At 39.8% G+C, this 26,719-nt stretch overlaps 1 protein-coding gene across 1 annotated transcript in view; it reads right to left on the bottom strand.

Moving 5' to 3' along the window:
* Nucleotides 1–239: 239 nt before the first annotated feature.
* PDSS2 (prenyl (decaprenyl) diphosphate synthase, subunit 2) overlaps nucleotides 240–26,719 on the bottom strand; it is a 117,375-nt gene continuing 90,895 nt past the window's right edge. Inside the window, exons 5-8 of the mRNA XM_017739664.1 lie at nucleotides 19,086–19,259; nucleotides 16,882–17,013; nucleotides 12,335–12,370; nucleotides 240–3,379 (exon numbers count right to left, since the gene is read on the bottom strand). Coding sequence (XP_017595153.1) covers nucleotides 3,221–3,379; nucleotides 12,335–12,370; nucleotides 16,882–17,013; nucleotides 19,086–19,259 — 501 coding nt within the window. The 3' untranslated portion in view covers nucleotides 240–3,220. The remainder of the gene's footprint in view (nucleotides 3,380–12,334; nucleotides 12,371–16,881; nucleotides 17,014–19,085; nucleotides 19,260–26,719) is intronic.

Below are 26,719 nucleotides of genomic sequence, written 5' to 3' on the forward strand. Positions count from 1 at the left end.
GGCAAGGAGACTCTCAGACCAGAAAGAGCTTTGTATTGAACTACTTCTGTTCCTGGAACAGTTTGAGGCTACAATCCTAAAGGTCAAAAATATTGGGAATTTCAGTGGGAAACTGAAATTGATGCCACCAACAAAAGACACAATTTCAACAGATTCTTCTAAAAATCCCTAACCATTAACAGATGGAGAAGTATCTCCATACTACCGCAGAGAAGGGCAACAGTGAGAAAATTTGTGGGTTGAATTAAAGACAGTTTAATAGGTACAAGAGGAAAAAATGAAAACAAAACCATGAAAAACAAGCAATGAAAAAGCAATCAATACCCGTCCATTGATGCCCAGACAGTGCCCAAGCAAGAGGCCCCTGGAACATCTCCACTCCCCACCCCCATACTGCTGAGCATGATCTTGTACAGCACAGACTATCTCTGAGGTCAGCTGTCCCAGCCCCTTGCCCACAACCAACCCCTCACTGGGTGTTGGAGTGAGGAGCGGAGGAAGTTTTGGCACTGTGCAAGTATTGCTGAGCACAGCGGGTGAGCAATGCTGTTTTAGTTACCTATCCAAAACATGGCACTGTATAGGATACTACGAAGAAAATTAAATCCATCAGAAGTAAGATGCAGTGGATCAGGGTAACTTTTTAATTTTAATTTGGTTTAAAAAGCAGCTGGGATCTTGTCCTGTATTTTGTGCATCTGTGGAATGGTGCGGCAAATCCATACTGGTGATAAGTTCAGAGGAGCAGCCAACAGGAATGTCTGGTTGAGTAGCTGGGTGACTGAAGTAAATGGTGTGAATGCCTTCCTCAGACCGCAGGCATCCCTCTCCCTGACCTGCTTTACAGGTAGGTGGGGACAAGGAACCAAGCGGACAAAAGTAAGATCAGAACAGCCCGAAGGTCACACACTGCTCAGAAGCTGCACGAGGTGTGAGCAGTGTATGAGAACACAGCACTGACTAATTCACCCGGAGTCTGACAGACGGGTACAATACTTTGCTTGTAGTTTACCTGGAGGAAACAAGACAACAAAAATTTCTGAAGAATTACAGGCAAATTCCTTAAATATAAGATTACTTGATAATATTGATAAGCGACAACTCATACTGTTTGTTTGGTTTTTTTAAAATTAAGGTTGAATTACTCAGGAGCAATCAGAACATACTGTGGTAAAAATACAAAAAAAAAGTAATTAATTTTTGATGATTACCTTTTATTGGTAACAAGTACAAATAAAAACTTGCACTTGCATGAAAAAATAAATGAGGTGTACATAGTTTTGCATTATGTTTGGTATTTTTTTCACACAGGTGAGGTGAAGTGACTCAGAATATCTCCAGCAACCCGAGCTTTTTGCAGCCCTAAACCATTATGAACCAATTAACACAGATGTAAGACAAAGAAAAGATGATGAATGGCCCTTACTTAATGTAGTATGTAAAAACAAGAGCCAAAGAAAGCTGAAATATGACTCTGGTTGTGTTTAGGTATTTCGTTCAAGCACATTTTTTATTAGGAGAACTTCAGGGAACTTCATGGGTAACTGCCTGGAATAAACCACACTTCTCAGTGTTTCTCTTCTGTCTCCAGCCTCCCTGTTTCAGTAACAACAGTAACTCAGGGAGAAGTGCCAGAGTCTTGGGAAGAGAGAAAATGCCAGGGCAGGCAAGAGAGAAAGTGCAAGTAATAAGGGGTCTGGTGTTGAAGCCATTCTCCAGAACAAAGTGAGTCCTGAGTTCTGGATTCTGCTCCTAAACAAAGATTGTGACTCAAGGTTGCTTATTGTACATGAAATATCATGGTATAATGTGGGCAGAATGTACACAGAATATTATGTACATTACACAGGGTGTATTTTCAGTATATTTTTAGAGGATAGAGTTTTTATTTATATTTTGCATTTGGTGGAATGCAACATGCTGATCTATGACAAACAAGCTGTGCAACAGGGAGGGAGTGCAGGGGGAAAAGGAGGGAGGAGAGAATTTAACAGAAATAACTCCACTTAGTGTTTGAGTGAGGGATGTAATGAAATCTGTTTGCTGTGCTAGCTGTCTCCAGATTGGGCTGTAATTACACCACAGAAGGAAGAAAGGTAGCTGAGTCTCAATCTAGATCATTTATGTAAACTCAGCCTTCTTGTCAACGGCATTCTCAGATTGCACGTGTGCAAACCACAAAAATCATCTCCTATGAACAAAACAGAGACGGTCTCAAATTGCAGGCTTCTGATACACCTTATAAGCTGGCTGTAATTGGACTTGAAAATCCAACCTGCTGAGGTTCAAAACTTCTCTGGTATTTTCTGCATTTTATTCAGAGCAGTGACAACTTCCTGCTTCCTTTCTGCCAAGGGCTGATGTCTAGCCTTACAAATTAACATTTATTTGGCTTAAATTAACACAAGTGTCACAAACATAGAAAACTCTTTACTGTAAGACTGTTGAAACAAACTGCTGGATCTGAGGGAGGGATATTCCCTCCCCCAGAGGTGTTGGAAAAACCTCATTCTTTGACCCAGAGCAACATTTTACATAGGCACAGTATAAACTCTAGGCACTCAGTTCCCTTAACAGAGCCAAATTAATATTTGATTAAATATTTTAAAACTCCTACTTACCATGCTTGACACATTTTCTCAGCAAGTTTCTCAAATACAGAACTCATTAGGCACAGGGTAATTTTACATTTGAATGCATAAAAACAGTGTGAGGAGACATGACTGCTCATAGACAGAGAGGGATTTTCCCCCATTAATCCGCCGAACTGCCCTTCCCCTTGGATAAGGGTATGTTAATTCCCGGCTTCGGCAGCTCACTCTCTCTGGGCAGGTTTGAGCGGGTTTCTTGTGACACCTGGATCTTCACGCCCTTCCATCCCTCCCTCTCTCTATCCCTCCCTCTGGCAGGAAAACCACCGGCCTCCGCCCTGGCGCCGTCCCCGCTGGTGCCCAATCAATACCGACTTATTTCCTGTCCATTTGCTGAGGTCACGGAAACGGGACTCATTAATTATTTCTACCGGTGCAGCCTCAAGTGCGCTTCTGGCACGACAAGCGAAAACCGTCTGTGACCTTTTTTCTTTCCTCTCCCGAATTTTGCTGCTGGCGGCGGCAGCGAGTGCACGTTCCTCTGCCGGGATGGGATGAGGTGATCAGAGGTGTGAGGCAGCACTGGTGTCCACCTGTGGAGGGAGAGATGCTCCTCCCGGAGCGGCACGTCAGGGAAGCCTGGTCACGGCGTAGACAATGTTGGCCAAGGCGTCCCTGGCCTCCGAGGGAGGGAATCGCTCCAGGGCTGCCAGTGCTCTGTTTCCGTGGCAGCGGCAGAGGTCGATGGCAGATGTCACACCTTTGCCAGCCTTGATTGCTTCCTGCAGCTGTTGGAAAACACAGGCACATCGGTGTGGGGGGGTTTCAGCAGTGCACAGTTATCTCTGGGAGCACAGGGCTTCCACCGCCTCTTCCCGAGGTAAAGGCAAAGCCAAAGCCATCATACAAAGCCCTTAAATCCTCTCAGCTGCTCTGTTTAGCTCCCCACTACAGCGAAACTGTGCATAATTTAAACTACACCACCTGTTACTTCATCACCTGAAAGATGCTGGCTCTCCAAAGGGCACACTGAAAATAAAAAAAAAAAAAAATTAAAATTTTGAAGTATCTGAGCATTTCATACCTCAGCCACTGCCTGAGAGCTTTTGTGCAGAACTGGCAAACCAGCCATTCGCTCACACTCCGGTTTCCTGCAGTAAAAACCTGCATTTTATGAACACCCATTCCATCCCCTGCTTTCGGAAATCAGCACAGGATGACACAGGTGGAATGACTGTATTTTGTAATAGGGGTTTCTATTTATAGACCGTGTGATTACACTGGTCACAGTGGACAAAAGCAAATTTTGTCAGTAAAATGTGGTAAACCATCACACTGAACTCACATGAACTCCATCTTACCAGTAAGGGTACGGAATTTGACAAAGGCTTGATGATACACCATATGAGAAAGAAAATACTTTCATGGAATATCTGACATTTCACAGCAAGTTGCTGGAAAGATTTGGCACCTAAAAAACTTGGGTAAATGATGGGTTAAATTTCCTATGAAATAATACAAACAAAATTGACAAAACAAAACATGTTCGTTTCCCCATACCTGAACTTAGCAGAAGCTCTAAATAGCTCTTATTAAGGGCTTTTTTATTTTTAATTAGTAGTTTTTCTTGAACAGTATCATGAGACTGACATGAAACACATTTTCTACTCTAAAATACAGCCTGATGCCTCATGCCAGAGCCTGGGAACAACGGTCTGGTGGATCTTTGGGTTTTGATTCTTCCAAAAGCATTACAGCATTTCATGATCTTTAACACGCCCCACCTGGCTTTCACAACTGTCTTACTGCACTGCACCAGCTTTTTAAAAAATGGCTTTTCTTGGATACAGGTACCTACAGTAACAAACTATAGAGGGAAGTTTCCTAAGGCATGTTTTCCATCAATAAACAGCTCAGTGCCCAAAATATTTTGAAAATACATCAGTATCACCTTACCTATCTAGTTTAAATCATACACACACACACACACATATATAAATCCTAGATATGACCAAATTGTAAGTCACCCACTTTCTATACTACTTGCATTCATACAGAATGAACGATGCTTCTTATCTGAAAGTGGATTCATTATCTGTATTTAAAGATGAAATTAGCTGAAAGCATATTACAGCACTTGAGTGTTCAAGTCCCAATTCATAAAAATTTTATTCTCCTCTTCAGCTGGAATCTTCCTGCACTGTGTGCTGGAAAGGAACTTGCCCTGAGGCATAAATGCATCACGTAGCTAATTCAACATGTCTTCTAATGAGTGAGAATCAGCCATATTTCCAGGGCTCTGCAGTAAAGGTGAGGATAGGTGAGATGAGGTGCTCTAGCAGCGTGCAAAGGTGTCCCTTCCCCTTTCTTTGAGGCACAACCTTGTGGGATAGTAGAACCCACACATCTTGAGGCAAACTCTGCTGATTTGCTAAAGCTTATTAAAAAGGATTAGCATAGCTTCTAATATTCATGGCAGTATATATTGGGATGTAAACAGGAAAGAAAATCCTAGAAAGTCTTCAAATTGGTCAAAAGCCAGAGGAGCTTAGCTTAGGCATATATATGCTCACATATATGTACCATGACTTAGTTGAAAGAGCAGAGTCTGGGAAGGGGGAGAATCCTAACACAAGGACACAATCCATTTACACGCTTGTCTTGTGTAAGCCCTCAGACACACATACTGCTTTGAAGCCAATACAATCACAAAGCTCGTGTCAAACTATAGGCAGAGGAATCACTACACAAAAATCAGCCTAATCCACTGTTAATGTTTCCCAGCAAAGTTCAAGGAACATCGAAATGGAAAATACCTGCTTATATGGCAAGCTCCTTCCCCAGCTTTTCAGTTAGAGATCATCCTACGTAATGAACAATTTATAGCCCTCAAAAATGTACCTGTTTTATATTCCATTTGCAGAAGCAGCTAGTCAACTCAAATAAGCACACACAGAGGCAAACCAGTCTGAACTAACCAGACTGCATGCTACCTCTATCTCAGCTGGGGTTGTACAAGGGAAAAAAAAAGTAGAAATTTGGCTTTTTGTAGTGGGATAGTTATTAAAGAAATAGAGGAAATAACTCCTTAAGAAACCAGGCTTCAGTAGCCCTGCTGTATGGAAAAGCCCCCTAATTTAAGTCTTAAGTTGTATTACAGTTACATTTTCAGACTCTCTCTCAAATTTTGAGCTTCAATAATTTTATGTAATGAACTTCACAAACTAAGGATGCAGAAGAAAAAAAATCAATGTATCCAGTATAGATGTATTATTTTAAAATTTGGATAGGAACAGCTAATTTTTGCAGCAAATGAACAGAAAAGCAGAATTAACTGCTTTTATTTTTTACTTTATAAACTTTATTTAAGCTGCCTCATTAATTTCTTCTAAATATAAGAATCTGCTCTTTTAGTCTCTACTTATATGGCATATTTAATTTTGTGCATATTTTCACTTGCAGGAACAATTTAATCCACACAATCTTCTTCAGAATGATATTCAGTAATTAAAACTGAATACAAGTCAAAACACAGATTGCTTAGCTATACTTTTCTCCAGTTGAACTGCTAGATATGCTGGAATACTGCATTTTTACTTTTAAGCTTTTGTTCAGACCATTGCCATTAAAGCTGTACTTCATTCTAGAAGTGCCAAGACTCTGAAAAAACCACCAACTGGGTTTTGGTTATTTAAATTCAGCTTAAAGAATAGTCTTGCAATAGCACAGCCAAGTTTAGGCTCAGATGAGACGTGATCTCCTCCACAACATATCTGCACTGCTTTGCAATCTGTGCCCTTGCAGATACAAAAAACTTAACTGAGCAAACCCACACTGGCTCTGCTTTGAGCGAGAGGCTGCACCAGACATCACCCAGAGGTCCCTTCCAACTTCAATTACTGTATGATTCTGTGAATAGAGTTCAAAGTACCATGTTTCCCAGTCTGTTTGTTTTAAAAAGGCAAAAAGAGGATTTCTCATCCATACCACAGAAATGAAGGATTTGCCTTTCAGACCAACTGCTCTGGATTGCTGTTGGACAGAACAGCTGGTCTGAGGGCAGCAAGAGGTCAAAGAGGCAAGCTAGGAACTGCTGGATTTGGACACTGAAGAACTAAGGAGTCAAAAACTAAGCAGGTGTTCAAGTACAAAGTCAACTGATTTCAAATCTTCTCTGTTGAGACATTTCTGCTTCATGAGCCAAAGGAAAGAAGATTCCTTTCACACAGTACTACCTGTAGGGAGCAACAAACCAGGGGCAGGGTGGGGTGGGGTAGGAAGACTCATTGAATACGTGGTGAATATTTTCGCTGTAATAGACTTTAAATGCAATGGGAGAAAGAGAACACTGAAATTCCTGATTTTTTTTCCATAGTCCAACCTAGGGTTAATTACTTCAATGGCAAAATATCAAAAGTAACTTCAGATTTCTTTGATGTTGTTTTAGAAGGATGATCCTAAACCAGATAATTTGTTATATACTAAAATCTTTGAATATCATGCATTCTTTGTGATCCTGAAGTGAGCTAAAACATTTTGTGTTTCTGAAACGCACAGTACTTGCTGAAACAAAAAGAAACCCCAAACCCCAAAATCTAAATTGATCTGTGGCTGAGTGACTGAATAATGCTCTAAGCGCCTGCAGTGTTCTGCACTGGCTTTTCTAAATTTGTTTTCTCTTTTGTGGGAACAGCATGCTCAATAATCACTGGTGTTTTAGACTGCTGAAATGTTACCTTAAAAAAGTATCAACATATTTCATAGGTAGTAGATCAATATTGTCCATTTTTTCCTTTGTTTTATAAAGAAGTACTTTGGAATGTTTCAGCATCCATTCTTGTGGCTGGATATAGGGTTGAGCTCTTCCTTCTCAAAAAAACACCAGACAATCATTTATTTACATCACTTCACAGCATCATAGGATTTAAATTTATTTTTTTAAAAATCTTTGTTGGCTATATGCAGCATGATATGCCAGCTGAAACTGGGACAGTATTTTTCAAATATTTTCTGAGAAACTGTTTCTGTACAAAAGGTAAAGAAATGCATCTTCAAAGGGCCCAAACGCCCTGCAGAAGCCTCCATTAGTAGAGTAGAATTTATTTTCTTTATTCATCTGACAAACAGAAAAATTTTCTTTTTACTTCAAACTGAAACCCACACTATGATTAGGGTGAGACCAAATGTGGGGAGGGCTGTCCCCAACAGGAGAGGAAAGATGGCCTGCTTACAGGGAACACTGCTGTTACACAGCTCTTATAATAGGCTTTGCCAAAAAATCACAAGCCATCCTGAGACACTGATTGATTGTACAGACTCTTTGTTATTTTAGAAGGGACACCAATGCCTTTCCATGTCTTTCACAATGAACTTAGCAAGACCCACTAGCTTTTAAATCTAAACAATGGCAGTTGTGAAGACTCTTTACCAAAAAGCGTAATTTTCTTAAATCCCACTACTGCAAATAGTGATTGTTAATTGTCATCTTAGCATACACAAGCAATCAACTTGGTATTTATGTTAAAACATGTGATAATTATTTGCTTTAATGAAACAAAAGTTATGCTGGATTCTCAGCCCAAGGAAGTGGGAAAATACCCACTGACTACAAACAAACATGCAACTGATTGTTGGTACTGGATGTACACCTTGATAATTCAGATATTAATTCCAAAAAATAAGAAAATTGTTTAATCTGAATGGTTTTGGATGCTTTTGCAATACTACTAACACATCTAAAAAACCCCATCTTCATTAAATCACTGACTATGCTGTGGTTTTTATTATACATAACAAAAGGAACTAACAGCAGTGGTTGCTCCAAAACAAACAAGACAAATCTTCATGCAAAACCAACCCGGGTCATAAACACCACAAACAACAACCCTCTGTTTTTAACTGTTTGCTGCATTTCAGGAGCAAGAGAGTGAACAGTCTGTGGCCTACAGTCATGACACACCTCATGACGATTCCCTGGCATGTAAACAAAGCCACGGGATGGGCGTCCCTTACACCACGGGGCAGCAGAGCCGCAGCCAGCACTGCACAGGACGGCTGCACTCGCCATGGCAGTGAGCAGTGGGGTGGGCAAGGGCACAACTGGCTGGCACAACTGGATGGCACCGTGCTGCTGTTATTTATTAGCAGCATGGCAGTAGAGCACTGCTGAGAAACCTCCTTGTAACTACATGTGACCTTTCCCATTCTTCTTCTCTCTTTCCTACCATATGGGAAGTCAAGCCTTTAGTGCCATGCAGTGTGAACAGCTGGATCTACCCCATCCTGACTCATGCTCTTCCAGCACTGTACAAACTCTGCTCCTGGAGTTGATGTAGTGCACAATACTTCATATACAAACTAAGAAAGTATGTCACAGCATACTGTGCCACACTGCGCCATACTTCCTATACCAGTTTGGATGAAAGGCCTCTATAACAGACAGCAGAGCAAATGGTCAGGGGTACAGTAAAAAAAAAAAAAAAGTTTTGCTACATCCTCTCTCACTTGACTTAATTTATCTTTCCTGAATATTGCATTTAGAAAAGTAACAAATAATTGCATAGCATCGTCATCAGCTACAAAATACCGGATTTGTTTCTTTATTTAGTATTAGGTTATCGTTTTTCTAGAGCCTTGGCCAGAAAACAAGAATTATTTCTAGCTTACTCATTTCTGCTACTAGTTGTGCCTCTGTTACACTCCTTTAACAAGCCTGTATAATGCCAAGCACCATTAAGGCCTCGACTTTTAGCAGACAATTTTTAATCAATATTATCAAGTGGTAACAATTAAATTAAGAATCTCAGGTTGTTGTTTGAGAATTACACAGCTTGCATCTTGCAGCCTGCATGCAAGGTAGATGTAAAATGGACAAAAGCTTTTTGATTTTAAGAAGTCGGAGATTTTTGCCACATACAAATGAGGGGGACAAGAAAGTTGCTGTTTCTCTCAACGCACACATGAAATTTGTTCCTGACATAAATCAGTACTTTCCCTTTTGTTATCTGAGAAACACCACTAAAACAGCTGAAACACTTTTTTCATCTCTGGAAGAGACTTTCAAACACCACAATGATGGATCAATAATTTGTCTGGATGTGGTGTGATGGTACAGGAAAAAACAGGGTGAAACACTCTGATACTAATGTGAGAGAATATATTCAGAAACACAGACCTTAATCTTTTTGTGATATCAAAACCCTTCCGATAAGAAGATTGAGCAAAGCAGGGAGGAAAAAAAAATCTAAAAAATTTTGCAGAACATAGTGACCTTATTTACAAGACAGTCTCAAACGTTATTAAATTAATAGAAAGCATTTCACTTCTATATTTCTGTCAGAGACCTCATTAAACTTGCTGGTACAATAAAAGTATTTTTTTATCAGTGAAAAAAATCAGAGGTACCATTTCAATATAAAATCCATCAAAAGAACAATTCAAAATTCTTAAGCAGCCTCAAAATTGAAATAAGATTTTTGCCTTTTAAGGAGGCATGTTAATGGATCTCAATTTCTCAAATTTACCTTCATTATTTTAACTGAAAATGCAGCAAGCAAGGTAAAACTTTCTTAAGTGGGCTATACAGCTAACAACTTTTGTATACATATATTTATGAGTTTAACTAAAGGAACAATATTTTTATCTCAACTAAGTGACATGCTGAAGTTCATAATAAAAACTAAGAGAAGAGAAATAATCAAAATTTTCAGAAGTTCTACAGCTAGTTTTGGTGATCTTTGCTTTTACAAAATTAAAAAGGAGAAGAAAGAGAAACAAGCTCCCAGATTTGATTAGGAACGTTAAAGTAACTGTATCAACTGAATAGAAAGATGAGAAGGGACTGTGATGCTGAGAAGAAAAGACTGAGCAATGTGCAAAGCACCGACTCTATTGATGCAGGAGAAAAGACAACATGACAAAAAGCAAAAAAATAAATACTAATTTGTACAGCAAAACATGCCCTCTAATTGGCTGTGTGCAAATGCTGGTGAAGTTATTCTGCTCGGGACAGCTACAGGTTCCTGAGTTCATTTAGCATGGATATAACTAATGACCACTTTTACTTTAAACCAACAAAGAGGGAAAAGAGGGATGTGATAGCCTAAGTTTTTGAAACTGACTTCTAAAAAAAACCCAAAAACTGATTGTTGTTTGAACTCACAAAAATCATGCAGAATTTTTTCACTATCGTTACTAAACTCATAACACCTTTGGCTTGAGCAAGAGATACCCAAAGATAGCAAAAATCATGTGCTTTCTGACAGAAGTCAATTGCTCAAAATATAAAACCAGAAGGGCTTTCTCTCCTTCTTTACTGTTTATTCAAGTGTCCAAGTTGCCTAAGCATACTCTAAGTTTTTTAATTCCATATGAAGGATCCAAGATATGAAAAAATTTCAGTCAAAATACAGAATACTCTGAAAAATGTTTAATTTAGTTAAGCAAATTTAGATGCTTTTCTTTCCCCTTTGCCTTTTTTTTTTGGTCAAAGTATGGAAATGACACTATGTGGATCACAATTTTAACAATTAAAAGAAGAAAACCCATTCTGAAATTGCAAAAATAAGTAACCTATCTTAAATATCCACAGGAATTTCCCCAAGACACATCTGAAAAATAAATTTGGTGCTCTCAGTGGTGATTTAGAAGAAAGAAAACTGATACAACTGTGACTGTTGTAGAGAAAAACCTAAAAGCACAATGATTTTAAATAGCAAAGTAAGGTTGATATCCTGCTTATGTTCTAAGAGGAAGGAAGGGCAGAGAGGTTTTTTAATAATCCGAATTGCAATTTTTCTTAATACAGAATAATTATAATAATCTGACCCGTACTTGTGTGTTAGCCTTCCATATGAGCAGCAATCAGCCAGAGCTGTAACACTCTTCAGGCCTCACTTCAAGAAGCAATTCTCAATCGTGCATGTGGCTCAGTAATTTATAAATTATTTCCCACCAATGCTGGACACAACTGACTGGACTTCATGATCTACTTAAGACTCAGAACAAGTCAGGCTCATGCTCACTGAGCTGGGGACACAATGTCATCTTCTCTCTCCACCACGAGCACGCTGTGCCCCAGTATTTAACCAGGGGAACCTTGTCAGCCATCTCCTGCGGCCCTTTAAGAGTTTTAATGTGTCCCAGTTACTTGTAGTAGTTAAGCTACTTAGTTCAGGTCTGCCTTTATTATAGAGAAGTAGCAAATACAGCACTGTAAAGCTCAAAGTTGTAATGGGGACCACAAGAAACCAAATTATTGTAGAACACGTGTATGTGTATATTTTTTTAAGAGATGGCATGGAACTAAGGTGAGATTAAAAAAAAAATTAGCAGTGTACTCTACCAACAGAGAGAGACCACTGATAGGATCTAACCCGCGAATGACTCCAGGAAAAAAAGGCCTGCAAAAGCCATCAGAAGCCTGGTCTGAAAATCGAGTTTGAGGAAGTAAATGAGAGAAATGAGAGTAAAAATGATTATTCAATAACTACATTATTAAATTACTATTTTTAGATACATTATTAAAATACGATTATTAAATAGCTACATTTTATAGTTACAGTACAGCTGTCTCTTTGCGGCTTTTTAAAATCAAAAAATTGCACGAGCCATTCTCCCTCCCTTCATATCCACACACTCAACTTACAACCTAGCTTTAATAAGGAAGTTTCTCTCAACTGTCAAAAATATCCTTGAAAATATTTTAAAAAATATTAAAAATGAGATATAAATGTATTACCAACCTTCTTATAGTCCACGATGTTTCCTTTTCCTTGTGCCTTAAAAAGAAAGAGATTTTCTGTCAGACACTACATACTACAAACTAGAGCTGCAAGAATAAAGAATGCTATTAAATGAGCTACTACTTTAAACATAACTTACTTTCTTTAGGAATCTGATACAGAAAACCCTAAAATACAACCAAACGTGTTACCAGCTTACACAACATGGTTATGTTTCAGATGAGAGCTGCAGATACTCAGTGTAATTTTTAGGCTTTTTTAGTATGACTTGTAGTTAAACATTTGGTGAATCCAAAATGTTTTGGTCTTAAGAAATCTTGCTGTTTGCATTAATTAATCTCTCCCCTGAGATTCTGAAATAAACCGTACTTCCTATCAGCAACAACAGGATTTACTTTCTTTAAAGAGAACTCTCTGAATACCTGTACTGACTTCCATGAGGCAATAGTCTAGAGCTCTCAAAAGGGGCTGGTGGATCCTGCCAGAGCTGTTACACCCAGGTTAGAGGTGCTTCTGATTTGGATTTAAGTATCAGCATCACCCTTTGAGTAAATGAGAGATAAATACAACCTGTAACTCCTAACATATTCAGGGAGAAATACAAATAAATTTTAAATTTCTTCTTGCCCAGATGCAGACAAATATGTAGTCAAACTTCTTGAATTTTTTCACAGAATGATGTAGAAGAGAAGACGTCTTTCTCACTCAGTGGCAGCACTCTGCAAGAACCAGAGGATTCCCACTTAACCAACCTGAAAATCCTTCCCCGAGATCAGATACAGATGTGCCATTATCACTTCATCCAACTCCAGCTCTTCTCTTTCCAGGCACATTGAGGGGGGGAAAAAAAAAAATCACCTGTTTCTTTCCCTCTAGCTTCCTCAAGGGAAGACCCCAAACCTCACTTCATCTGCAATGTGTCTTCTGAAAAGATGTAGATTAGGACCACTACCTCTCCATGTCCTTTGTGGGAACTTCAGAGATCAGCCAAAAGAGCAGACCAGCGGGATAAGGAGAAGAGCTGAGGCCTGCACTGAAGAGGAACACTATGTGGCAAGCACAGCTTTAAAGAGATGCTGCCAAGCTGGCCCAGACTTGGAATATGAATTAATTTTTGTAAGGGAGGAAAAATAAAATAGAGAAAAAACCTGATGAGATACTAAGCAAACAGAACATGAAGGAGAACTGTAGATAACAGAACTGATTCTTCTGAAGGAGAAAGGGGACTGATCCACAAAACCCCTTTGCTTCTCTCTTTAGTCTTCTCAAGAGCCAGCTTTTCTGGAATGCATATTAAGAAAACAGCCTGATAGCATTTGGGAGTAGCAAACCCACTGCCAATAACTGCTTCCTTATTTGTATATTCCAATCTTCTTTGATTTGCCAACTTTTATTCACCTGATTGGATCTAACAGCTTCTTCAAAATATACCTAGTAGTTTCACTGTATATTAGAACACACCAGAAGCATGTTCCTTAACAAGTGATTGCCTACATGCAGATTCACACCGCAGCAGAGAATCTGACAACGTGTTTGAGGAAGGTGCTTTTCAGCCACAGCAATACCAGGAAAGGTGTGCTCAGTGTGCCTCCTCCTGTGCTGCATAATGTTCTCATTACCAACAGCAAGAATATTTTCTCATGATCTGCTCCTGCCAAGCATTCAAGTCAATGGCTGTTGTGCTTCTCCATGCAGCAACCTCATCCAGTCTCCTAAGCCTTCTTTACTACAACTGCACCATTGCTTTTTTTTATTTTTTTATCCTCACAGTAGTAGTTTGGCTCTGACTTTTTCTGACCTTCATCTCACACACACAGATGTTTTTTTACCTTTTACATCAGACTTGCTCAACTGGTTAAGCTTCTGACAGGGCCTGAGTGCATGGCATGTGCTTTATCTATTAAAACCATACAAATGGCCCAGAGGCTGTCTGGGGAATAGGGATCATGAAATTATAGAGTTTTCAATATTTGGTGAAATAAGGAGGGGCATCAATAAAACTTTCACACTAGACTTCCAGAAGGCAGACTTTGGCCTGTTCAGGAAACTTATTTGGAGAGTTCCTTGGGAAGCAGCCCTTAAAAACAACGGAGTCCAGGAAGGGTGGGCGTGCTTCAAAACAGAGATCTTGAGGGCACAGGAACAGACTGTCCCTGTGTGCTGAAAGATGAGTCGACGAGGCAAATGTCCAGCCTGGATGGGCAAGGAGCTTTTGAAGGAACTAAGGAATAAAAAGAGGATGTATCATCTTTGGAAGGAGGGTCAGGTATCTCAGGAAATATTTAAGGGGGTTTTTAAGGCATGTAGAAAAAAAATTGGAGAGGTTGAAGCTCAGTCAGAACTTAATTTGGCAACTTTTGTGAAGGATAATAAAAAACGTTTTTACAAATATATTAACAGCAAAAGGAAGGGCAAGAACAACCTTGGTTCTCTACTAGATGTGGGAGGGAATTCAGTGACTGCAGATGGGGATAAGGTGGAGGTGTTTAACGCCTTCTTTGCCATGGTCTTTATCGGTGGCTGTGGTCAGGTGGGGGTTGGTCTCCTTTTCCAGGCAGCAACTGACAGAACAAGAGGACACAGTCTTAAGCTGTGCCAAGGGAAATTTAGGCTGGATGTTAGGAAAAAGTTTTTTACTGAAAGAGTGATAAAGTACCGGAATTGTCTGCCTGGGGAGGTGGTGGAGTCACCATCCCTGGATGTGTTTAAAAAAAGATCAGATGTGGCACTCAGTGCCATGGTTTAGTTGAGGTGGTGTTAGGACATGGGTTGGACTCAGTGATCTTGAAGGTCTCTTCCAACCTGGCATTCTGCGACTCTATGAAATTACATTGCATGAGAGGGTGGCTTATGAGTGTACCCTTATGGGCACTGCCAACGTGAGAAAGTTTCTGGTTTGAGTGCTTGGCCTACACTGAATACATAGTGAATGTGACTGTGGATGATATCTCAAAGAGCTTGTAGTTAATCAAAGATAATCTTCCTTTCTAAACCAACACAAGTCAAGAAAGGCTCCTGGACTAGGTGTTCCACATTGTAGTTGGTAGTAATGGTAGCACAGTAAATACCATGTATAAAGTATATATGTGTATGCATAAAAATAAATGTATGAAGTACAACAGTACTAGTAGATAGCAAATACTTTTGCATAGTACATGTCACTTGGCACCCCCACCCCCTTCACCGAGAACTGCTTCATTGTTTCTATAATGCCCATTTTTGGTATGAAAATTTAGTAAGTAGACAGACGGCACTCCTGGAGTCCTGCAACCTCCTCTAGATTCTGCAGATGGGAAATGGTTTCAGAGCTTTTATACACTGTGCTGTGGAAATGCCATTATTCTCCAGTTGCAATAATCCAAATCCATTTACATTTGACTTGCATATAAGCCTTCTTTTGTTACTGTTGAATTCCAAAATTCCTCATCAGGCACTACCAGTGATTAGGAACTATGAACTACTCAGCTACCAGTCCCTAATTTCAAAGTGACAATAGCTTTACTTTATTTTAAGATTTCCCCCCCATTCCATACCACTCCAATACTGTAGATTCTGCATACACCTCCCAAAATTTCACAGCTGAAGAGACCACGCCTCTTGTTTGCAGTATGTGAAGGCAGGTTAGAACGCAGAACTAAGCAGAGGTTTAGACTCCACATCCTGTACCTGATTCCTGCTTTCAAACCAGCAAGAAAAGGAACCATCGGCAAGCACATCTTGAATGAATATGCTTGCACAGAGCCAGCTTCTTATTGAAGGCAGCAGCCTTTCTAACAAACTGTGTAACAACAGGCATGAATTTCCAAATGGCAGTCATCACTGTTGTTTAGACAGACAAAACATGTCCAACTGATGCAGGAACTCAACAGAATGCTTAATTTTGGCCATTTTGGTGCTTCTCCCTCCCCCTTTCGCCTCTTGCTGTCTTTTACAGTTATCTATTTGTGCTTCAGCAATACCCAGGAAGCTATTCATGGACCTGAATCCTGCTGTGGTACAAGACAGTTACCACACAGTTATTTTATTCTTATTGCCTTCCTCATGTAAAAATTAGAGGAAAAAACCAGCTAAATAAGAGAATGAAGAGTAATATCAGAGAGCTAGATCTATTTTGTGGTGGTCAGAAAGCCAAGTCCCACAGATCTTTCCCCTTCCATTGAAAATTACTACTCCCAGCAACATGTTGGCAAAGGAAATGTGTGCCTACCTCTCAACCACTGTGATGGCTGAAGTTCTCTGCTTTACACTGCCAGCGAAAGTAGCTTTACGCTAAGACGTGGGACTGCACAAGCAGCGCAGAGGAACACACATATGCTCCACACAAATGAATCTGCCTGTTACACTGACATACAAAAGTCTGAGAGAGCTTGACTGTCAGGTCCCTAAATTTCCCCTTGTTGAAAGCGTGGATGAAAGAGATATTAAGCACTGGAGAGCATAGGTAAACCTTTTGTTAATTTCTAAGTTTCTTTGCAGATTGAAAGTATAGATAGGAAGAGATAAACAAATGGCAAAACCAGGAAATTCTAAACGGTGCTTTAATTTACCTCTCTAATCTGCTTAAGCCATGCCTCCCTTCCAAGGAATTCCTGATGAAGGATTGCAGGAGCAGAATTCAAACTGAAGGCCATGGTGTCAGTAGAACTTTCTTTAACAAATGGCTGCAGGTCTGAATGTAGCTGAAAAAGAAGAACACACCCATTCAGTTCCCAGGAAGAGTCTATATGTATCCACCCACCCCTCAAACTGAGGTCCACATCCTGATTCTACACCTACTTATCACTTCCTACTCTGACACTTGTACTCTGGTTGCACTTTTTCAAGTTTGGGGGAGGGATAGAAAGATGTTGAAAGCAAAGCAGTGGCGGAAAGATGTGGTAAAGAGAAGCATGTAGAGAGTCTGCAAAGACACAGATAAAGGACACCTTGCAGAGCTGGGCAAGCCATGGGACACAGCTAGGTAGGAGACTGCAGAGTGGCAAGAAACAGAAAAAAATATAAAGGAGAGAATGATCCAGTCTTTGGTGGGAAGAAGATCAGGTTTTCATCTGTGCAGGGTACTACATTCTACTTTTCAGTACCTGAGGAAGTGGACACAGTATGACCTTCCTTCTGACAGAGCAAATGCTATATAGCTAGGAGCTTTCTATGAAAATTATGCAATCCTCAATACACAACTATGTGTCAATGGTGAATATATTAATATTAAAGCATACACAAAATATTAAGGAGATAACTGCACTTGAAGTAATTTACTAGTAGAATTGTACCTAGTAATAGCATATAGTGGCATTTCTGTGGCAGTAAAACTGTGCTTTATAAAACCACTTCCTTCTCCTGCAGGAACTAGAAACAGCATAAATCAACTCAGCTGAAGCAGATGGGACGTCTGTCTGCCTGTCTCAAGCTACATCTAACCTCACAAGTGGTGCAATACAGCAGAAGCAGATCTGTGTTTTCCTCTGGACTAACTCTAGCTGCAGACTGAAAGTCTTCTAGGGGAGGTCAGAGACCTTGTCCAGGAAATCCTACTGCTGTAGAGGCGCCAGCTGCTCCTGCCCACCCTCCTTATCTTCCAGCTGCCCTCTATGGAAGTTCCCTCCACAGTGGGTTATTCAGAAGGGATATGGCTCAGCCCATGCTGCTGCAGACAGCTGAACATTACAGTACAAATCTCTGCACGGTGGCAGCCAAGACCCAACACATTACGTACAGACTGGGGAATGAGAGGCTGGAAAGCAGTGCTGTGGAAAGGGACCTGGGGCTCCTGGTCAATGGCAAGTTGAACATGAGTCAGCAGTGCCCTGGCAGCCAGGAGGGCCAACAATGTCCTGGGGGCATCAGGCACAGCATCGCCAGCCAGGCAAGGGAGGGGATTGTCCTGCTCTGCTCTGCACTGGGCGGCCTCACCTCCAGTGCTGGGGGCAGTCTGGGGTGCCACAATGTAAGAAAGACATTAAGCTATTGGAGAGTGTCCAAAGGTGAAGGGCCTTGAGGGGAAGCCGTACGAGGAGCAGCTGAGGGCACTTGGTCTGTTCAGCCTGGAAGAGACTGAGGGGAGACTTCATTGCAGTCTACAACTTCCTTGTGAGGGGAACAGGAGAGGCAAGCACTGATCTCTTCTGTGGTGACCAGTGACAGGACCCGAGGGAATGGCCCCAAGTTGTGCCAGGAGAGGTTTAGTTTGGGTATTAGAAAAAGGTTTTTCACCCAGAGGGTAGTTGGGCACTGGAACAGGCTCCCCAGGGAAGTGGTCACAGCACCAGCTTGAGAGAGTTTAAGAAGCATTTGGACAATGCTCTTGGGCATATGGTGTGGCTCTTGGGGATGGTCCTGGGCAGGGCCAGGAGTTGGACTTGATGATCCTTGTGGGTCCCTTCCAATTTAACATATCCTATGACATGTTTCCTCCTGCAACTCCTGTGAATGGGACAGTGGGTTTCGGAATAATGCAGGAGCAGAGAAGGTAAAGTTTTAAGCTGCTGCAGAAAGATGTGCTAGAGGAAGTTAACAGAGCCTTGAATGTAATGAGCTCCGTTGCCAGGAGTGCAATTTTGGTAGTTCACAAGCACTGTTCATACCAACAGTTTCTGCAAACATCCTCACTCCATACAGCAGACAAATTTCCCAACACTCACCTGCTGGCCAAAGCCCACAGCGTAAGTCATGCAGTATATGACAGAGCTCACGAGCAACACATCTTACAAGCCTTTCTATATTTAAGCTCCCAGAACAAAAGGAAAAGGTGTACCTTATGGCTCATAGACATATGCTTGCCATACTGGAATGCCATGTCCTGGATCTCAACGCTGTGCTTTGCTAGTTCCATTGCAGCCTGGCAGCTCTTTGCCAGCAAAGCACTGTGTGACAGGAAAACCTGCTCCTTCCACCTAGATATGCCGATGTCATCTGTAAGGCAGTTCTCCTGAAAATGAAACAAAGACTAACATGAAAACACCAAAACTGAACATGTGTCAGCTCACAGAAGTTAACAGTGTGGCACAGGTGAGTAATGTGTGGTAAGTAACAAACAGAACTCTGGGTGCCATGGTGCCAAATAAATTCTTTTGGGGATGAATACACGAAAGTATCAGAATAAATATACTGGCAGCTTCAAACAAAATTTTCTTCTCAAAAAATACAAAATATGTGGAGCTGTCAACAGATTCAATATAAATCTTTTTTAATGACTGTATCATCACACTGAACTTTAACAGCCAACTATTGCCCTCATGAGGGACTGGGGAGAGAAAAACCCCCACAACCAAAACTCCAAAACAACAAAACAAACTCAAAAAGCAGACCACCCTGGAGTACACCTGAAGTTCAGCCCCTTCCCAATTACCAAGAACCAACAATCCCAAACAAACTTGAGAAGTTCCTACAATTTCTCCTTTGTAGTCAAGAAAAAAACTAATTACAACAGGTGTTAAAAATTCTTATAGACTGCACTGAAAAAAATGAAGGTTTGTGAGGGAGGACTTGTACCTCTTCTGCTCCCATATTAAGGGTGAGGAATGACAGAAAGTATTAAAAAATAAATAAAGTTGCAATTTAGAAGTGTCAGGGGTATCAGGGATTAATTAACTTTCTCAGGGACTGGTAGAGGCATTTCAGTGATGAATCTACTGAACTTTATCACCTTGACTGTAAGGTCAGAGATGCTCAACACGTCTCAAAATCTTTTGTATCTAAAGTATTTATTTGGATTACTTTCCACAGTGTTTTAATTAACACAAATCAAATACTTTCTCCCAAAATCCAAATTCAGCTGCCATTCCTTTGACTCATAAGGTGTTAATATGCCACTAATTCACTCATGTCTTCAAAGCTAGACATTACTTTAATCTGTCTTACATACTGTCACACCCTCAGGTACTCTCTAAGGAGGGGGAAAAAAACCCAAACCAGAAAAGATCACAGCTGTTTTGCTTAGAAAAAAATAAAATCAGTAATGAGAAGCTACAGAAAAAAAATTTAAAGCACAAAAATGTTAAAAATTTTGTAATTTCTCAGTTCAGCTACATCTGTAACATACACTAAGCCAAAAGATATTCTTTAAAAGAGTAATATAAAAACCCCTCTTGTACAACAAACCTCTTCCCTCAAAGTGATGTCAATTAAATTACTTAGAAATGAGCAAGAAGTAATTCTGTGTGACCCTATAGTTTTCTAGCAAGGTATTATCTGTCATGAAATCAGTAACAAATGAAATAGAATCCATCCGTTCAGCTCTAATTTTCCTCCCTTATGGATATCACCCAGAAGTGCTGTGTTACAAGGGAGAAGATAATTTGAGACTAATGGAAAAAGTAGGAGAATTCTGCAATGCCAAGTAACACAGAGCTGTATCAAAATACCTTTGCTTTCAGACATACTATTAAGTTATACAAGGAAAGTGAAGAACAGAGAAACCACATGTTTGCTATTATGCATATAACAACTTACAAAGTCGAGCCTAAACTTTCCTCTGTTTCTGTATTTTTGTTTTAATATCTTAACTCAGCCCAGAGCATGTGCAAATTCCCCTGACTGGCAAAATGTCAAAATGAGCATTTAATTCAAGTAGTTTCCCATATATCAAGTCCCTTTTTTTTCCATTTAGATATAGGTCAATTTATTTTAAATTTAAAATCAGGAGCTGTTGGAAGACGAAACACAATCTTTTCCTTAACAACCAATCTGCTCAGTGAAAAAACAGTATTTACTGAAATTCACTGGATGATATTGAAAATTGGCAGTGATTTTTATAATCATTGGTTTTACATCCAAATAAGAAAAAAATACTCTAGAAAGGTATCCTGAAACAATTTTGAAGTTAAAGAAATCTTTCAGAAGATTCCCTAAGTTGAAAATGTTTGCTTTTTGAAGCCTTTGAGCAGCAAGAGCAATGCAGACATTATCCAGTATCAACTGAAGGAATTGAAGAAGCTTAAACAGTCACTGCAACTCAATGTATACAAGAAAATTAATTCTATGATTTCTTACAAAATTATATTCCTAAACAAGTATGAATTTCATTAACAGGATTGGAAATCATGGCAGAAAAAGTTACTGTCCACTACATGAACATTATGCAAAAGCTTCAAGCACCCAAAATGAGCATATAACTTCAAAAAACACACAAGAATTGAACACAAATTTGAAGACTGAAATCTTAAAAACATAACTATTGTAAGTCTCTGAGCTACAAAACAAGCCAGTTATGTCCATATGGATGTGCTTTAGCATATGATCTTGCTTGCCAGAATATAGCTGATTTTAATCACAAAACTTCTTATGACCACATACCCCTTAAAGCTTCTGCTGCTTAAGACAGAGGCAGACACATCCTTTCTTCAGCAAAATTTTCCAACAATGCCATTTTTTTCCAAGCTTAACTCTCATGTTGTACATAAAGTGTCCACCAACCACACCACATTCTTACAAGGGTATGTAGGACAAGATCTAAACACTATTTAAAAAACATCAAGGGAAAACCCTAACCGGTTCTACATTGCAAAGGCTGTAAAATCTGACATCTTGACAGCTCTTTCTTTCTAGAGAAATTTTCACTGCTTTGTAAGCTTTGTTTTGTCAGCAGTGTGTATAAAAGCGGACATCACCTGGCCCAAAAGACTCCTAAGACTCTCATATAAAAACCTCTCTGAAGTCAAATTAATTTTAGTTGTAGTTGATAGTGCTCATACATTCGATTAACTAATGCCTGCAGAATGACCTCATTCACAAGTTCTGTCACCAAGAAATGGGTACAGATCGCAAGCACCCCTGATGCTGTCAGGGTGGCAAGAGGTGGTGGGATGAAGAGAGCTGAACCCCTCACCATCACTGGAAGAAAACAGCCAACTTCAGTTACAGTTTACATAATGTCAGCAAGAGAGTACAGGGAAAATATCCAAATCCAGCTCTGTTGATCATCATTTCCAATGGGAAATGAAGAACAGCTGAGGGTGCTCCCATTTTACTGTTGGCAAGGTCAGTTACTGTTTTGTTAGAAATTGTCTATTTGAGATTTTTTTTTTATTAAACTACTTCCATAATTTAAACCCTGTTTAAAACAATCATCTCAGGAAACAAAAAACTTCTAGAAAATGAAATTGCAGGACAAAATATGCAATCATAACCATCAGGAAGGGCAGCTCTTAGTGAGCATATCAAGGATCCCCAGTACAAAAGCAACACTTACAGTAACTCAGTTTATCACGCCGACGAAGATTCTTATATGAGGTTCAGCCAAAAACGTATTAAGGAAATATGAATGAAAAACATGTCTTAAAAGTGCACAAACCCATTTGCAAAACCAAGAAGGAGCAGAAGTCGGAGACTTTAAACTTCAGCTATAGTTTGTAAGGGAGCCCTTCATTTATTTGCATACCATGGCAGCTCTTTCTTAACCATCTGCTGTTGCACAAAATGATCCAAATGTCTGAATCACTTATATCAAACATTAGTTCAGTTCTCAATGGGCAAATAATCCACAGTAACACACAGAAATAATTTTACATTGCATATTCAAAGTTTTAAATTAGGTAATTCAAGAACTTCTATTTTACATAAATAAAATCCAATGCAACTATGAATCACTCTACCAGCAGCAAGACCCTGTAAAACATTTCACACATGGTTCACATAAGCTTTCAGCAGATGTATTCATGCTTGCTGAACATGACAGGGCATGTTTTATTGGTCTATTAATACCCGTCTTCACTGCTTTTGGAGGAACAAGGGTGTCTGCAAATGGGTCAATAAAGCAAGCCACTGACGACTTTTATCATGACACTGTACAAAAAAAAGACCCGTTTTTAAAAACGAAGTTTGTAAACTTATCATAAAGATAAATACCTCTTCACATCTGTTACTTTTAAATCTCTCTGGAAAAACTTAGTATTTAAAAGAACAAAAGCAGTAAATAAATAACACTGGCCTTCTTTCTAGCTATGCTTTTTTTCCCCTAACACATTTTCCTATTCTTTTCACAGATGCTCTTTACTTAAATTCCATATTTTATGCTTTCCTTTTGCCTTGCAACAAAAACATTTGTTTAAAAAAAGTGAAAACTCTGGCTCTGCTGCCCTGCTAAAAGGTGGTTTACATGACTCAAAATATATTTGATTTACCTCCTGTAGTAAAATTAGAAATGAATCCCTTACTTAAAATACAGACTCATAGCAGTCCAGTTGATGAACATGTGCAGTATTCCAAAACATTACTCCGCAAAGCAGGGCCAGGGACAAAACATCAAAGAAGTATTGGCACAGCATGTAGCCCATCCTTTCCCAGAAAATAAACTTATCTTCATTAAAAAACCCTACAGTGATCTAAAAGAAATACCTGTTAATTCACTGTTTGATACAATGAGTACTTGCTACTAATGCATTTATTTTTTAAACTTGTTTTACATATTAGTTATGCACAACTTTCACACAATTGCACCAAAAATTCCTAAGAGCTCTTCTGGCCACCAGTGGAACATGTTGGGAACGGTCCCGTCTTACATAATGGCTCCATTTTGACACTATAATGAGCTTTGCTAACGCACATTTATCATCAGCTAGATAGTCTGAAGACAAGGAAAAATCGCCAAAACCCAAGCAAGTGATTTCCCCTCAAAGTCCCTCATGCTTTAAGATTACAGGAACATTCTGGAAGGTAAAGCAGAAGAGTCAATACACTGAAGTCCCTCCCTTGGTTCTGCTGTTTGACCTTGAGCTTCCTTGTATCTCTTGCCCATGTTCAGTGAACTGACAGGAATATTAAGTAACCTCCATTAGTATTTGTTAAATGATCTGGAATATTAAAACAGAGGGGGTTTATAAATATGACTGTATTCTCTGAGTTAGCAAACCTTTTAGAAGCCTTCAGCCTCCTAAAATTTGGAAACAGAGACTCAGAGCAATGGGTTTTTCCTGCTAAAAATAGATACCACGATCACAACTGACGGCCAGACTTGACAACTTTCACCTTTGCACTCACTAAGGCAAAATTTTTACTCCCAAATTAGACCTAGATTTAGGAAAGGCAAACAGGAACTGGGAAGAATGTCCTTCACTTGCAGAATTTTGGGCTGAGAAGGGATTTAGCACAGAAAACTGCAATAGTTTATCACATCAACCCTTTCAGCTCCAGCTAATAGTCCAATATAAGCTTAATATTGCTAATGCAATGTCTTAAACCACAGCAGCTGTTTGTTACTTTGAACATGAATGACAAGCCTTAACCTTCAGGATGTATCAAAGCCTACACTTCATAGTTTGGATTGTCACTTCAAATAATGATGGAAAGTTAAATATTAGCTTTTTCTTTCCTGGTTCCACACAGATCTAATGACTAGCCTATGCAGAAAAGATGAAGAATGATCAAACAGAATGTACTAACATGGGACAGCTGTAGGATTGCATGTGGTTGTGCAGAGGAAAAAAAAAGTGGTAATGGAGCTGTCAGATAATTATATCCATTATATGTATTCAGGAGTAAATCAGGCCAGTCTTGTTAGGTCAAATGATTCTTTCAACTTTCCTACTGGGCTGTCCAAATGAAGAAGACTGAAACTTTTTTTTTTGTAAACATGAACTTAGGGTCTCAGAAAAGAAAGGTTAACTTTGCAGAGATATTTTTGCATTTTTGTCTACCATTCAGGTAGACATTCAGCAAAGTTCAAAACATCTTAGTGCTAAGGTAGTTTGTTTTATGGTACCATAGAACTACAAACAACTGCATTAAGGACATTTAACATACGAAGTACAGTTTTCCTGCCTCAGGGAAAAAAAAAACAGGGTGAGAAGATATCCTTCTGCTTTTCCAAATTTAAGACATTCCCAGCAATGAAAATGCCATTGCTATCATCCCTGTGCCCTATTCCTAAAAAGAAAAAAAAATTTGGCATTTGAGATTTAGTTGTGGAGCATATTTAAGCATTTGTCTTACCTCTGGGACACGTAGTTCACAATTTTTTTTTCAACCAAATTGCAATTAGGGAAGGAGGAAAGATGCACAAAGGACACAAATAAGACAGACCAACAACTGAACAAGTCTATTTGCCAGTCTTCACTAAAGAAATGTTCAGGACATGAATGGGACACTGCCCCGGCAGAACAGCACGAGGAGAGTAGTAGGGATATGTCTCAGCACAACATGGAACTAAATTTCTCAGAGAACAAGACAGAAAAAATTAAAGCAGATGCCACACCTTGTTGTAGGTCTCATCAGAAGCCACACACTACCCATTATAAAGGCTGAACTTCAGATACTGTCATGTAAATGTCTCTATTACGCCACCACATTAATTGTGTTTTGAGTTAACTGGGTTCCCCTTAGGAAGGGTACAGTGTACTTTCCACTCTCCTTAGACAGAAATAGTCACTGAAACAAAATAAGTCTTTGCTATTTGTAATTGGGCCAGGGCAGGGTAAATGTCATGCAGCTGCACTTAGTTTATCTCACACTTCCCCTTGCAATCCACACATGTGGAGGGCTTCAGTAAGGCAACAGAAAACAGAAAAAGAATGACTAAGAAAGAAAACATTAGTATCTTCAGCAGTGGCAGGAAGCCAAATAAGTCCACAAGATTTCACATTTATACAGGGGCCATGGTTACAATAAAATGCAGTTTCATTGCTGAGATGAATCTGTAAAGCTTTATTTCTGCACATGAAAAAGTAGAAAGTAGGTGAGCGTTTTTAAAATATACCTGCAATCTACTTGTATCTAGAAACCTGCTGGAATATGGAAAACAAAATTTTAACCATTCTTTACAAAAAGTCTCAAAGAAGTCATCTATTTTAACAGGTAACTGTGAGCACAATCCTTGGGAGCAACACTGAAGGCTGAGGTCAGTTTATCCACAGGTTAAACACAGCAGGTGCAGAAGCACTGCCAAGTTCCCAGCATTGCCGTCCTGCCATGCTTCCACCCAGGATCCACTCCTGAGGGGTGCCAGAGGACACTGCAGGCATTCTGTCCTCTCTATGGATCCCAGGGAGCTGTGGGCCCCAGGCAGCTCCTGAGTGTGCCATTACTGCTGTCCTGCTGGAGGCTCTCGCTCAGCTCAGCAGCGTGGTCATTCCCTTCCCTACTGGTTTCAGTCAAAATGACAGGGATACACCTCAGCGAGGTGACATGTTTTAGTTTTAGTGACATGACTTTGCTGCTGCAGAGCAGGAGAGACAGGGAGTGTCCAAGGGAGCAGCACTCTCCAGAACACAGTGCTGTTATCCAGTGGCACTCTCCACTTTCCCACTGGTTTGGTTGGTGCAGAGGCATCAGGGCAGGCATCTACTCTATCAGCAACCCATGAGAACCGGATTTTACCACAGTATCAATTTTGCTACATACAACAACACAGCAATAGTAAACCAGAGCTGCAATTTCAGTACACAACACCTGCTG

This window comes from Corvus brachyrhynchos, unplaced genomic scaffold (assembly GCF_000691975.1).
Source record: "Corvus brachyrhynchos isolate BGI_N302 unplaced genomic scaffold, ASM69197v1 scaffold14, whole genome shotgun sequence".
Classification (NCBI taxonomy): Eukaryota; Metazoa; Chordata; class Aves; order Passeriformes; family Corvidae; genus Corvus; species Corvus brachyrhynchos.